Consider the following 16,277-nt stretch of genomic DNA (forward strand, 5'->3'; position numbering starts at 1 on the left):
ATAGAGAACACCAACATGAAAAATAACAGCAGGAAGGCATGAGCCACAATCCACCGTCTTGGCAAAGACCACACCACCCATAATTCACAACGGTCACAGCAAACTCTGTTGCATCACAACTGGTGGCCAACAGTCGTAAACCAACACCGCCGCCGACCCACAGGAGAATACCATCGCACAGTGGTATCAGACCAACCACAATCAGCCAGCCCTCAAACCAAACCCTTCCACGTAGAACAACTCGAAGCTGCAATGGGAAAGTTGAAACCCGGAAAAGCAGCAGGGATTACATACTGGCAGAAATGATACAGCACCTGGGACCTAACGCAAAGACCTGGCTCGTGGGGATGCTGAACACATGCATGGCACAGAAAACCATCCCTTCTGTCTGGAGAAAGGCCAAAGTGGTTGCAATCCCCAAACCTGGCAAAGACCCATCATCCCCAAAGAGCTACTGACCCATTTCCCTCCTCTGCATCACCTACAAGCTCTATGAGAGGCTGCTACTCCAACGCCTCATGCCACTCATAGACACCAAGCTGACTAAAGACCAAGCTGGTTTCCGTCCCGGCCGCTCCTGTGCTGGACAGAGCTCAACCTCACCCAACACATTAGCCGCAATTTGCAACTCTAGATTTTTTTAATGATGGGATGAATCTAGAGTTGCAATATAACCCTCCATTGACTCCCCACTCATCTTTTTTGGTTTGCGATCTGCTCGTCTTACACGACGTTAAACTCACCGACATTGCAGCTGAAGTACAAGCTTGAATTATCTTCTTTCAATCTGCAGAGCTTGTTTTTCATAAAAATCCACCGTAGAGATGTTATGAGCTACTTTCTGTCAAGACATCCTCTGCAAGTGATTCTTTTTCTAAGTGTTGCAGTTTGGAAGCACTCGTTTTTATTAACGGGTCGCGCTGCTGCCTCCTGCATTATGTGCAAATTCGAAACAGGTGGAACGCAGGGCCGTTCAGTGACGTACGTCGAGTGCTTCCAAACTCCAGCACTTAGAAAAATAATCACTTGCAGAGGATGTCTTGACAGAAAGTAGCTCATAACATGTCTACGGTGGATTTCTATGAAAAACAAGCTCGGCAGATTGAAAGAGGATAATTCAAGCTTGTAAAATTGGAAAATTATCAACAGGGCTCGAACCCGCAAAGTTACATAGCGAGGATTGGAAGGCGGAAGTCTAATCCACTGGACCACTGAAGACACCGACAGAGTGAGGGATCCAGTTCTATATTATGTATGGAAGCCATGACGTCAGCGTCAGCCGCTCTTCCAGAGTCACTTCCGGGCTCAAGGAAACTTCCACGTCATATATTTTCGTTGACGTGGACACTTGTACAGTTACAATAGTGCCTTAGTTTTTGTTTTATAATTTACAGGTCCAAATCACAGTTGCCTGTGTGTCTTGCCGACGTCTCACGGCAAGATCATTTGATGATAAAAAAAAAAGTCCTTAATAGCCTACACACTCAATTTGAATCATGACTATAAATGATAGCCATGATTATGTCTTTATACAATTGAAAACCGGAAGATTCACTCCACAAATACCTTAAGGAAAACTCCTCAGACATAAACTGAGAAAATTGCTTTTATTTATTTCGTGCTCATAAAGTGCTGCAAAGTGCTAAGTGAACTGGGAAGCGATACAGTTGTGGGAGATGTTCCTTTCTTTCGGTGTATAAAAATTAACACAAAATATCCTATATATATATATATATAAATATCCTATATGTATAGGATATTTTTGTGTTCATTTTTATATCTGCCTGTCAATGTCTGTGACCTTAGAATGTGCATATAGGGCTGGAATACACATGGACCTATAGCTGTGATTTGCAACTCTAGATTTTTTTTAATAATGGGATGAATCTAGAGTTGCAATACTCTCCATTGACTCCCCAGTCCCCACTTATCCAATAAATATTGTTTTGCTATAAGTTATTCATGCATCCCTCTTTTATCCATCCGGCGAGACGGGCCACCGCATTTTAGGAGCACCACGTAACTCCTCCAGGTGCTCCTCTGTACTAGACCAAAAACATTGTGTGCAGCCCTGACTATATTATATTTCCACACTCACTCCAGAGGACCACTATATTATATTTCCACACTCACACCAGAGGGCCACTATATTATATTTCCACACTCACTCCAGAGGGCCACTATATTATATTTCCACACTCACTCCAGAGGGCCACTATATTATATTTCCACACTCACTAGGGGAGGGGAGGGGTTGGGGGGGATTGGGGGGGTAGCAGAACACAGCACAGAACAGCACTGATCGACAGTAAAAGGAGACTGGTGGTGATTATGTGATCGACAGTAACAGTATAAGGAGACAGGTGGTGATCATGTGATGGACAGTAACAGTAAAAGGAGACAGGTGGTGATCATGTGATGGACAGTAAAAGGAGACAGGTGGTGATTATGTGATGGACAGTAACAGTAAAAGGAGACAGGTGGTGATCATGTGATCGACAGTAACAGTAAAAGGAGACAGGTGGTGATCATGTGATCGACAGTAACAGTAAAAGGAGACAGGTGGTGATCATGTGATCGACAGTAACAGTAAAAGGAGACAGGTGGTGATCATGTGATCGACACAAGGGGAGACCAACCTAGTCCCCATATATGGGGGACAAGGGGAGAGCAACCTAGTCCCCATATATGGGGGACAAGGGGAGACCAACCTAGTCCCCATATATGGGGGACAAGGGGAGAGCAACGGACTTGAACTCATGCTTCCTTCATGCCTGAGTGTCCAAGTTGCTCCTTTACACCTGACAGGGGGGAGTTTCCCTGGTTGGACGTAGCGCGTGGAAGGAACACGTTATTCCAACCAGTTCCTTTCCCCTCCATCAGGCGCCCCGGCTGGCCAGGGGGAGGCAGTTTAGAGACCAGGATTACTGCATGTTTTTTGTGAGGGTACCTATACCTATAGGGGAGAACATGCAAACTCCACACAGAAAGGCCCTTTCGCCAACCCCGCCTTCGGGTATGGGCACTGATGACGCGGAGGAGGAAACACGCCGCCAGCAACCACAGCGTCCCGAGTGGGAATCGAACCCAGGACCTTCTTAGCTGTGAGGCGACAGCACTACCAACTGTGCCTCTTTCAAACTGCAATGCGTTTGTTTCATAAAAATCCACCAGACATTGATCATGTTGCTACTCTCTGTCTGTGCCGTGGTATTTTTTCTAAGTGTTGGAGTTTGGAAGCACTCGTTTTTATTAACGGGTCACGCTGCTGCCTCCTGCATTATGTGAAGGTTCTAAACAGGCGGTACGCAGGGCCGTTCAGTGACTTACGACGAGCGCTTCCAAACTCCAACACTTAGAGAAATAATAATCACCTGCACAGAATGTGTTGACAGAAAGTAGCATCATAACAACAGGTCTACGGTGGATTTTTATGAATCAAACGCTTTGCAGTTTGAAAGAGGATAAAACGTTTTCCCTACAGCTGCAATATGTTGGTGAGTTTAACGTTGTTTAATACAAGCAGATTGGACCTTTAATTTGGATCAATGGGATGTCACTGGATGGTGTTATGGTATACTGCAACTATAGATTATTAAAAGATAATCTAGTGTTGCAAATTGCGGATATACAGTAGGCCATTTGATGCACTTGTTTTAATAATGTCCCCTTCTCTCTCAAACCTCTAAACAAATGACTGTGGCAGCAGACAAGACTACAATTGTAGTTTTGGGCTATTTTAATTACCTACAGTTATATATATATATATATATATATATATATACACACACACACACACACACACACACACACACACACACACACACACACACACACACACACACGGGCAATAATAATTCTAACATAAAGACTGGCCTAAACAGATGCTCAGAGAATAGGAAACAGAAATCAACACCTGAAAAATAAACAAGAATGTATCAGGAACTCCAGATATATATACGGTTTGATACTTACATTAAGTACACTGGTCATCTGGTGATGTCATCCTTGAGGTCATCTGGTGAGGTCATCCTTGATGTCATCTGGTGATGTCATCTGGTGAGGTCAACCATGGTAGTATGTATGATGAGAAGTGTTCTTCAGAATAAGAGCTTCTTCCTCTAAGAATACTAATGCTCTCCATGAATGTTAGACACACTGGAAGTAGATTACTCTCTTAAAAACAAGAAATGAGCCCACAGTGATATTTGTCAGGTGAAAAGAAGCGCTGGGTTCTTTATTTAGTGACAAACGCTCCATCCTCTCAGACCGGCCAGGTCTCAATCATAACATTAGTTACATAACATTGGGTGTCTCTAAAGATTTATGTTACCTGCTTCCTGTCACCTGTTTTCCTGGTCATGTGACCTGAGTAACCAATACATGAACAGCATCGTGTGGTGGCAGCCAATCAGGACTAGGTCCTCAGCATGACTCATGTAGGTCATTGAGGGAGTTCCAGGGGGTCCCCAGCTAAATGATAGTTTGGAACCAAATGGACCCTTATGGGTCTGTAACTCTGAGAGTGTACAAATGGAACCAAATGGACCCTTATGGGTCTGTAACTCTGAGAGTGTACAAATGGAACCAAATGGACCCTTATGGGTCTGTGACTCTGAGAGTGTACAAATGGAACAAAATGGACCCTTATGGGTCTGTAACTCTGAGAGTGTACAAATGGAACCAAATGGACCCTTATGGGTCTGTAACTCTGAGAGTGTACAAATGGAACCAAATGGACCCTTATGGGTCTGTAACTCTGATAGTGTACAAATGGAACCAAATGGACCCTTATGGGTCTGTAACTCTGATAGTGTACAAATGGAACCAAATGGACCCTTATGGGTCTGTAACTCTGAGAGTGTACAAATGGAACCAAATGGACCCTTATGGGTCTGTAACTCTGAGATTGTAACACATGGAACCAAATGGACCCTTATGGGTCTGTAACTCTGAGAGTGTAAAATAGAACCAAATGGACCCTTATGGGTCTGTAACTCTGAGAGTGTAAAATAGAACCAAATGGACCCTTATGAGTCTGTAACTCTGGGAGTGTACAAATGGAACCAAATGGACCCTTATGAGTCTGTAACTCTGAGAGTGTAAAATAGAACCAAATGGACCCTTATGAGTCTGTAACTGAGAGTGTACAAATGGAACCAAATGGACCCTTATGGGTCTGTAACTCTGAGAGTGTACAAATTGAACCAAATGGTTCCATTTGTACACTCTCAGAGTTAAACTAACAGTGACTTTACAATATAAATTGGGGGTCCCAGAGATAGAAATGACATTAAATGGGGGTCTGTAGACTATAATATATGCATGTCAAACTGGGGGTTTCTGTGGTCTGGAGTTTTTCTGGCTCTGCTGTTTGTGATGTCACAGCCTGCAAATCCCATATATGTCAATGGGATTCGCCAGCAGTCACTGTTTTCACTGTTTTGCCTGTTTTCATTGCAGCTCAAAAGGCTTCCAAACCCCAGAGAAAACTCACACCCGTGTGAAGTGAGGGGCACTCTTATCAATCATCTTACAACATCAAGGAGGGAATTCGGTATAGCTTGGTGATGTAATGATGATGTAATGATGATTACATCACCCCCCCCCCCCCCCAAAAAATAAAAATAAAACCCTGAAATGCATAGAAAACTCTCAGTGACTACTTTGAACGAGCTACGTTAAGGTTGGCCAAGGGAATTATTCAAGTAATATTATCCTTTAATAAATAATAGTAATTGACAGAAAATATTTTCCAATTATTTTCAAAATTAGCATACAAGCTCACAGTGTGGCAGAAAGTAACGCAAGTACCTTTCATTATATATATTATATATTTATCTATATATTTATATATCACAGTGTGGCAGAAAGTAACGTAAGTACCTTTTCCATTTTAATAAAATATCAGAGCATTCCACTGGTCTGCACGTACTTATTATTATTAATCTAGACATGTTTCCACCAATCATAATCTAGACATGTATCCACCAATCATAATCTAGACAGCTCTAAATGATCACTATTGTTAGTTATTTGTTATCAACTCTTTTCACGTAAACCCACAACATGACGACATCATGGAAATAAGGCCTTTTTATTTTTTATCAAGCAAAGATAACACATTGTGAAAGGACATTAGCATACGATAAAACAAAAGAAAACATATAAAACAATAAAACTAAATTCTGCTTCTCCAAGTTTAGGGACAAAAAGCAGAGCTTTCCTCTTTCCTGAGAGGTCTGGATGGATCTATAGATCTATAGAAGACGACCTGAGAGGTCTGGATGGATCTATAGATCTATAGAAGACGACCTGAGAGGTCTGGATGGTTCATGATGTCAACACAAGATCACAAATGTATTTTGGCCCCGAAACCACTTAAAGATGTATAAACCAACAGTACTATTTTAAACAATTCACAGCTTGTTGTCCTAGTAGAATTTTAAACCACTTAAAGATTTAAAAAACAAAAGTAACATTTAAACCATTTAAAGATGAATAAACCAACAGTAGCATTTAAACCATTTAAAGATTTATAAACCAAAAGTAGTATTTCTTTTTTTATATATATTTTATCCCACGATTTTGTAACCCATTTTTCACCCCTGTGTCAATCATCTAATGTGATCCTAGGCTCTACACACCCTCCACCAACCTGGGGAGAGCAACGGACTTGAACTCATGCTTCCTTCATGCATGAGTGTCCAAGTTGCTCCTTTACACCTGACAGGGGGGAGTTTCCCTGGTTGGACGTAGCGCGTGGAAGGAACACGTTATTCCAACCAGTTCCTTTCCCCTCCATCAGGCGCCCCGGCTGGCCAGGGGGAGGCAGTTTAGAGACCAGGATTACTGCATGTTTTTTGTGAGGTACCTACCCCAACAGTAGTATTTTAAACATTTCACATCTTTATAAACCAACAGTAGCATTTTAAACAATTCACAGATGTATAAACCTACAGTAGCATTTTATGGATTCTTTCAGGCAGTGTTAAATTAGGATCTCTTGTTAAGTTGAGTTGTTACTCAGTGTTAAGTTAGGATCTCTTGCAGCTTAACGTTAAAATAATAATAATAATAATAGCTCAGATTCATATAGCGCTTTTCTAAATACCCAAAGCACTTTACAAGGAAACACTAGGAACAGACTTTATTAAGAGAAAAACAACAAAGTAAAACATAACAGATACAGGGTTAAAAAGATAAAAGGATAAACGAGACCTCAGCTCACCTCCACCAAAATGCATGCGGAGAAAACGAGATGAACACTTTTATCCAAGCCTGGCTTGTTTTATTCATGGGGCTGTGCACACATCATTCTCACGGTGACACAGCCCTCACTGAATGTTTTATTGATCTGTGCACACATCATTCTCACGGTGACACGGCCCTCACTGAATGTTTTATTGATCTGTGCACACATCATTCTCACGGTGACAGCCCTCACTGAATGTTTTATTGATCTGTGCACACATCATTCTCACGGTGACACGGCCCTCACTGAATGTTTTATTGATCTGTGCACACATCATTCTCACGGTGACACGGCCCTCACTGAATGTTTTATTGATCTGTGCACACATCATTCTCACGGTGACACGGCCCTCACTGAATGTTTTATTGATCTGTGCACACATCATTCTCACGGTGACACGGCCCTCACTGAATTAACTCAACTACTAGTCTATACTTGCCAGCCCTTAACAATCTATATTTTTCATTTCCTTAAAAATGAACATTTTGGAGTTATGAGGTTTCCTCCAAACAGCAACGATAATTATGCAATGCTGGACTATACTGGAGTCCTCACCGGAAGTAAACACTCAACTACTGGAGTCCTCACCGGAAGTAAACACTCAACTACTGGAGTCCTCACCAGAAGTAAACACTCAACTACTGGAGTCCTCACCGGAAGTAAACACTCAACTACTGGAGTCCTCACCGGAAGTAAACACTCAACTACTGGAGTCCTCACCGGAAGTAAACAGGTACTATAGGAGGATGTGGTGACACATCCTTGACACCCTACCTAAACAATACCTTGCGTCTCGGCGCCTCACTGTGGCACAAACGTAATATTACACCATCAACAATAAACAGTATTAGACACTTCAACTGCAGAGGACATTTTCACGATGACTCTTCAGTGGTAAAAATAAAATAAAATAAGAAAAACAAAGCACGTGTTCATGATACCCAGGTTCAAATCCCAGATAGGACATTAAGGTTACATAGTGTAGATTTTACAATATGTTCATGTTACATAGAATTTAAATGATTTTGAGTTCCTGTGTCCTTACAGGCTTATAGCAGTGTTGTCTATCTATATTCATGGTCTGTTGACACTTCTCTGCTCTCTCATTTCCCTGAAACTAGTTGCATAAGGAAAGCTCTGGAAACATCATTATGTACACACGGTTAGCATGTTAGGCTAAACCATAGAGTTAGCATGTTAGGCTAAGACGTAGGGTTAGCGTGTCTGGCTAATCGGTAGGCGGTGGCTTCAGCTGCAGAACGTCACAAAGGTTACGATCCAGCTCATCGAGCACTTTAATCATGAATGAACTGGCCTTGTTTCCCTTTTTACGCACCATGTCGATAAGGAGGCGTGCTTGTGCTTTTATTATCGTTTCCGCATTGACGGTTTCCATTTCTTCATCAGTGATGAATTCTTGATCCAGAAGTTCGTCCAGCAAGTTGTTCAAGGTGGGGCCTGTGATTCTTTTGATGAACTCCAACCTGACGGTCTTCAGCCTGTTCTCTGCTCCTTCGATGACCTGGGTCGCATGTTGCTGAGAGGCAGAAGCACCTTGAAGAAGGAGGATTAATTTCATTATTAGTGGCGTAATTATAAATTAACCAAGATAATATATTACAGCACAATTATACTGTGGTAGAGGTTTGGGTTGTATGGTTACGTTGTTATGATGTAATACTGGTGAGATCTGGCTCTGTTACTGTAACGGAGACAGATATCTGGCTCTGTTACTGTAACTGAGACAGATATCTGGCTCTGTTACTGTAACTGAGACAGATATCTGGCTCCGTTACTGTAACTGAGACAGATATCTGGCTCTGTTACTGTAACTGAGACAGATATCTGGCTCTGTTACTGTAACTGAGACAGATATCTGGCTCCGTTACTGTAACTGAGACAGATATCTGGCTCTGTTACTGTAAATGAGACAGATATCTGGCTCTGGAAACATAATTATTTACACACGGTTAGCATGCTAGGCTAAACCGTAGAGTCAGCATGTTAGGTGACGATGCATCCTTTCACATAATGTAACTACAGCAGACTAACACACAATGACTTCATTGTACAGTAATCTCCATATGTTCATATAAACTCAACAGTCTGAGGCTGTACAGCAATAATTCACTCACGTTTCTCGTCTGCCTCCATCTGTCTCTGTTGAAGCTTCTCCAGTTCACTCTCCATTTTTTTCATTTGAGCTGCGTGGTCCTTCTGGTCCTGGGCCAACTTTTCTCTCTTACTCTCCTTTCTCTCTTTGATGGCGTCGTCTTGTTCTTTCATTTGAGCTGTGAGCTTCTCTGCGTTGTCCTTCTGGTCCTGGGTCAGTTTCTGCTGCTCTCTCTTACTGTCCTCCAGCTCTTTGATGGCGTCTTCTTTTTGTTTCATTTGAGCTGTGAGCTTCTCTGCGCGGTCCTTCTGGTCCTGGGTCAGTTTCTGCTGCTCTCTCTTACTGTCCTCCAGCTCTTTGATGGCGTCTTCTTTTTCTTTCATTTGAGCTGCGAGCTTCTCTGCGCGGTCCTTCTGGTCCTGGGTCAGTTTCTGCTGCTCTCTCTTGCTCTCCTCCATCGCTGTGATGGAGTTCTGCAGTTCTCTCTCTCTCTCCTTCAGTTGAGTCGTCAGCTTCTCCACTTGGTCGCTCTCTAAAGTTGGAAGAAAAATGTTACGCTGTTAAGTCAATTAAACCAAACCAAACCAAACTGCAGAAGATCCTAAAGGCCCAACTCGCTGCTCTGCGTCACATTTAACATCCTGGAGAGGATAATCCAAAACCGCATAGAGCTAGTGGTGGAGCCACACCTTCAGAGGGAACAGGAGGGTTTCTAGTGGTGGAGCCACACCTAGCAACTGACTGCTAGCAAGGACTGTCTAAAGAGGACGGGACGTGAAGACCGCAAGGGCGCCGCCATGTTGCTCACATGGTGCTCCATGGAAGGAAAGAAACATGCGCAATGGGCTTTATGCAGCCATCACTTCCACGTTCAGCTTCCTTGGTTTCAACTGCGCATGTTTCTTTCCTTCCATGGAGCACCATGTGAGCAACATGGCGGCGCCCGTACGGTCTTCGCGTCCCGTCCTCTTTAGACAGTCCTTGACTGCTAGGAGGATGTCATACTACACATGACTAAATGTTGTAAAGACTACAACATCATGATCACATGACTAAATGCTGTAAAGACTACAACATCATGATCACATGACTAAATGCTGTAAAGACTACAACATCATGATCACATGACTAAATGTTATAAAGACTACAACATCATGATCACATGACTAACTAGAACATAAGTTTAGATAATGAACCACAGCTGTTTTAACATCCTCATAATGAGGTCTATAAACACAGGTCAACTCACAGGTTAACGGAGGCTGAGTGTGAGAAAGAGACAGATCTACTGTGTGCAGTTCTAGGATATTTTATTTATGTTATAAGATGGTGTTGTAAAAGTCACTGGTTGACTTGACTGGCTGATGAGAGGGTGGCAGAAGTCTCTTATGTTAAAATACTGTATTAAAATAATTGAGTACCACAGACGAAAAACTGTCATTCTGACCCCTCCACGAAAAGGCCTCGTTGTCCTGACCCCTTATCTATCATTTATACATTATGGATCAATAGTGTGGACTTAGACTGTTTTTAAAGAAGTATTGCAGCTTGTCTGGAAAGCTTCTCTATTTCTCCTATACAGTCCAAACAAAACAGTTTGTGAAATAATCTTTGTTGAGAATTAGGCCAAACAAGAATATTTAAAATATATATGTGTGTGTTTACCTTTAAACAGCACTGGCACAGATGAAACCACTGCTTTGGGCTTTGCTGTAAGAAATAAGACCACATTTAAATTAAATTAAAATGCAAACATAAACACAGTGTCAAACACACAGTCATAGTTAGATGCATTAATAAAGCATGTCAGTGATATTAGATCTGTATTTGGCTTCACGGACCCCCATCTGAAAATATGTAGTTCCACGGATCCCCCAGAAGCAAAGATTTGAGTTAAAAATCACACCTGTGTGAAGTGAGGGGCGCTATTATAATCTTAAAATGATTAGGTGATGTAATAATGACATAAAACAAACGGTGACAAAACAAACATTAACTTCCCCCTTCATTGTAAATGGCGTTTAAAAAGAAAACTAAAAACTAACATTAAACCTGCATATAGGAAGTGATAGCACCCCTCAAAAACATTTGCTCTAAAATAATACATATTCAACGATTTGCACCACATTTTCACGATCTTTCAAAAATAGCAGATCTACAAGCTCGTAGCGCGGCACCGAGTAGATCTGCTATTTTTCAATAGCTAAAGTATAACATAATGCATAAAACTCCTAAAGTAAAGCGGTTCCCGTCCTGAATGGGTTAAATACTCACTGGCAGGTGTTGGTGCTGCTGGACTTCCTGCTCCATGATGACCATTTCCTGCCACCATCTCCTCTATCTTCTCTAACAGCTGTGTGACCTGAGTGTCATCACCTCTGTTCCTATTGTTGAAGACATGATACCTGTTCCCACATTTCTCTACCAGGCTCTGGAGGGCCTTTCCTTCACTCTCAATGAACTGCTCAATGGATCTACCTCCTAGATAGTCTCTATGGGTAAACAGTATCATAGTGTCATCCCACACTGACTCACTGAGAAGCTGCATGTGTTCCTCCATGTTCTTACACATATCAGCTGGATATGACATACATGCTCTTATAGCTAGGAGGATAGCATGCGGACCTGGAGGAGACAGAGATGAACTAAGAACTATCTCCTGTTTGATCAGCTCAGATGTTTCATTTGGAGAGAAATACCTAAACCATCCTGGTGTATCGACCACAGTAACGTGTCTCCCTGCTACGTCTCCCTGTCTCTTCTCACACTGAGCTGTTCTCTCTGAACTAAACTGCCCTGATTCTGAACCCAGGATGGTGTTTCCTGATGAACTCTTCCCTGAAACTGTATGTCCCAGAATTGTGATTCTCATCTCTGACAGATGGAGGTCATCACCTGAAATATAAGAAAGAATACATTAAGTGTGTGTGTGTGTGTGTGTGTGTGTGTGTGTGTGTGTGTGTGTGTGCGGCTGGCTTCCGACCCCCATCTGAAAATATTTAGTTCCACGGACCCCCAGAAGCAACGACTTGAGTTCAAAACATTTGCTCTGAAAGAATACATATTCAACGATTTGCACCACATTTTCACAATCTTTCAAAAATAGCAGATCTACAAGCTCGTAGAGCAGCACCAAGTAGATATTCACTGTCAGGTGTTGGTGCTGCGCTACGAGCTTGAAGATCTGCTATTTTTTAGTGCGTGCGTGAGTGCGTGCACGTGTGTGTGCGTGGCAGTAAGGTGTTTTTATGTTAGGCTGTACTTGGTTCAATCAGTGTTGCCATGTCTGCTTATCATGAGTGACTTTAGGCTTGTTTTTCTGTAAAGTCAATAAATATTAGACCTACTGTTAGGGGTTAATAGAAGTTATGTATTGTTTGTGGTGATCTATCCCTTTAAAGCAGTGGTTCTCTAACATGTTCCTGTATTTTTCCACAGACCTCCATCTGAACATAGATTTAGAGGTTTATTTTGAAAACACACCAGCAGATATACAAGCTCACAACGTGTCACATCATGACGCGGGGTGAGCTTGTAGATCTGCTATTTTCAAATGGTTGATAGTTTTAAAGTGCTCATGTGACCTACAGTCACTTCCTTTAAGATCGTTTTCATAGACGTGGTTACTTATTTCTGTCTCAACACTGGCAACCCTGGGATCAGAGTGGTTGAACTGGACAACAGTTTAGTGTTCATGGAATGACAGTCGACTAAAATAGTCATTATTGACTAAAAATAGTCTAACATTTCAACTAAAACTAGACTATAGAATAAAAGTGGACTAAATAGTTATCATTGACTAAATGATAATAATAAACGTTTCAACAGTTTTAATCCATTCAGACTTGACGTTGAAATGAAAAAAAAAAAGTCTTCTGAAAGAATATATATTCAAATATTTGTGCCACATTTTTGCCGTAGTGTGGCACCGCTTGTAGGTCTGCTACTTTTCAATAGCTAATAGCTAAGTATAACATAATCCTTAAAACACCAAAAGGGGTTCCCCCCCCCCCCCCCCACACACACACACACACACACACACACTTTTCAAAAATAGCAGATCTACAAGCTCGTAGCGCGCCATGCACTCGGTAGCGCGCTACGAGCTTGTAGATCTGCTATTTTTCAATATAGTATAACATAATGCTTAGTTAAAACACCAAAAGGGGTTCCCGTTCAGAATGGGTTAAATGTGTTGATTTGTTTCCATGGTGATCATTGATTAAACAGTCCAGCTGTGTCTGTGTAGCTGAGAAGTGTGTTAGTGACAGATGTGATTTCAATGTAAATAATGACCTACCCATCTTTGACCTGATGCTCTCTCGTTGTTTCTTCACCTTCATCTGTCGTCGTGTTGCTCCCTCATCCTGGGTTCTCCTTTTCTTCTCAGCCTCCTCTAAGACTCTTCTGTCTATCTCGAAACAGCCTCCTTTCTCTCCTGCCACCATCTGCTCTATCTTCTCTAACAGCTGTGTGACCTGAGTGTCATCACCTCTGTTCCTATTGTTGAAGACATGATACCTGTTCCCACATTTCTCTACCAGGCTCTGGAGGGCCTTTCCTTCACTCTCAATGAACTGCTCAATGGATCTACCTCCTAGACAGTCTCCAAAGGGGAATAGTAGCATAGCGTGATCCCACACTGACTCACTGAGAAGCTGCATGTGTTCCTCCATGTTTTTATACACATCAGCTGGACGTGACTTATCTGCTCTTATAGCTAGGAGGATAGCATGTGGACCTGGAACACACAGAGATGAACTAAGAACTATCTCCTGTTTGATCAGCTCAGATGTTTGATTTAGAGAGTAATTCCTAAACCATCCTGGTGTATCGACCACAGTAACGTGTCTCCCTGCTACGTCTCCCTGTCTCTTCTCACACTGAGCTGTTCTCTCTGAACTAAACTGCCCTGATTCTGAACCCAGGATGGTGTTTCCTGATGAACTCTTCCCTGAAAGTGTATGTCCCAGAATTGTGATTCTCATCTCTGAGAGTTTCTCACTAGAGCCTGGAAATACAAGATAAATAGTCATAAATGTTCTCATATTACTTTAGAATTGTAATGAATCAGAACAATATTATCATATCAATCATTGATTGGTTAACCTGAAGATGAGGTCATCTTTGCCCGTCTCCTAAATATCTTCTTCTATCTCTGTCACGTGACCAGAAATCTAGGAAAATAAATGGCACAAAGATTATGAAAAATTGGCCACTGCAGGGACTCATTTGCATAAATAAGTAGACGCCTCATTGGCCACTGCAGGGACTCATTTGCATAAATACGTAGACACCTCATTGACCACTGGGACTCATTTGCATAAATACGTAGACACCTCATTGGCCACTGGGACTCATTTGCATAAATACATAGACGCCTCATTGGCCACTGGGACTCATTTGCATAAATACGTAGACACCACAAAGAAAGGCCCTTTTAACCCCCATGTGTGTTTGTACACACATGGGTTTAGCAGAAATCGGCCTCCTGGTGGCGCTATAGCAGGCCAAAGTGAAAGCGTTTATGATTTGAGGCATTTTGTTCAAAACGAGCTGCAAACGTCACATGTCCATCTGAGCCAATCAGGATGGAATATGAATGAATAAATCACACTTGTGTGAAGTGAGGGGCGCTCTTATCATCATTACATCATCATACATCACATTCCGTGCTCAGCCAATCAAATCATCACAAATGTCATTCCGGCCAATGTTTGTGTTCACAGGATGGACCAGTGTTGTTTTAGTCGACTAAAACTAAGACGCAAAATGTTCGTGGACTACATTTTCCCACTGACGAAAACCAAATGGAAACTAAATGAAAACTAAGCTATGATGACTAAAACTATGACTAAATATATTCACAATTTCATCAACAAATAAACACTAGACTAAAATGTTAGGAAGGGACTAGTGGACTAGAGCAGTGGTTCCCACAGTGGGGTCCGGGGACCCCCAGGGGTCCTTGAGGGAGTCCCAGGGGGTCCGGGGAGCCCCAGGGGTCCTTGAGGGAGTTCCAGGGGGTCCGGGGAGCCCCAGGGGTCCTTGAGATAGTTCCAGGGGGTCCGGGGACCCCCAGGGGTCCTTGAGGGAGTTCCAGGGGGTCCCCATCTAAATGAGTTTGGAACCACATGGACCCTTATGGGTCTGTAACTCTGAGAGTGTACAAATGGAACCAAATGGACCCCCATTTGTACACTCTCAGAGTTAAATTAACATTGATTTTACAATATAAATTGGGGGTCCCAGAGACAGAAATGACATTAAATGGGGGTCCGTACCCTAAATGCATGTAAAACTGGGGGTCCTCGAAATGTAACTGGTTGAGAATCACTGCTAGAGCCGTAAAAATCTTCTCTAATGGGGGTCCCTGGCATGTCTTTTCTAATGGGGGTCCCTGGCATGTCTTTTCTAATGGGGGTCCCTGGCATGTCTTTTCTAATGGGGGTCCCTGGCATGTCTTTTCAAATGGGGGTCCGCGGGCTAAAATGTGTCAATTTGGGGGTCCTTGAAAAGGTTTGGGAACCACTGGACTAGAGATCCAGTATAAGTCGTTTTACACTTGGTTGCATGCTGAAGATAGCAGATCTACAAGCTCACAACGCGCCGCGCTGCGACGCTTGTAGATCTGCTATTTTTAGCAAGTGTAAAATCAGTCATTACGACGGCATCAAGGCCCGCCAAAATACATTTTAGTCGACTAAATCTAGACTAACACAAAGACATTCCAGGTGACTAAAATGTTATGATATTTAGTCGACTAAAACTAGACTAACACAAAGACATTCCAGGTGACTAAAACGTGACTAAAACTAAAATCTAAACGTGCTGCCAAAAACAACACTGGAGGGGCTAGCGGCCAATCGGTCAGCTCCGTCTTGATCACATGACTGTGGAGATAATATG

General features: G+C 42.4%; 2 protein-coding genes across 2 annotated transcripts; both read right to left on the reverse strand.

Annotated features, from left to right (window-relative positions):
* Positions 1-9,497: 9,497 nt before the first annotated feature.
* LOC310878515 (GTPase IMAP family member 9-like) lies at positions 9,498-12,240 on the reverse strand (the record flags this gene model as incomplete). Its single annotated transcript, XM_083792844.1, has 4 exons — positions 9,498-9,511; positions 9,607-9,900; positions 11,034-11,078; positions 11,643-12,240. 4 exons carry the CDS (start codon positions 12,238-12,240, stop codon positions 9,498-9,500), a joined length of 951 nt encoding a protein of 316 aa, XP_083648970.1.
* Positions 12,241-12,403: 163 nt separating this feature from the next.
* On the reverse strand, positions 12,404-14,356 carry LOC310878516 (GTPase IMAP family member 9-like; the record flags this gene model as incomplete). The annotated part of the gene is made up of 2 exons (XM_083792845.1): positions 12,404-12,417; positions 13,669-14,356. 2 exons carry the CDS (start codon positions 14,354-14,356, stop codon positions 12,404-12,406), a joined length of 702 nt encoding a protein of 233 aa, XP_083648971.1.
* Positions 14,357-16,277: the final 1,921 nt, after the last annotated feature.

This window comes from Protomyctophum parallelum, assembly GCF_964188405.1.
Source record: "Protomyctophum parallelum genome assembly, chromosome: 20".
NCBI lineage: Eukaryota > Metazoa > Chordata > Actinopteri > Myctophiformes > Myctophidae > Protomyctophum > Protomyctophum parallelum.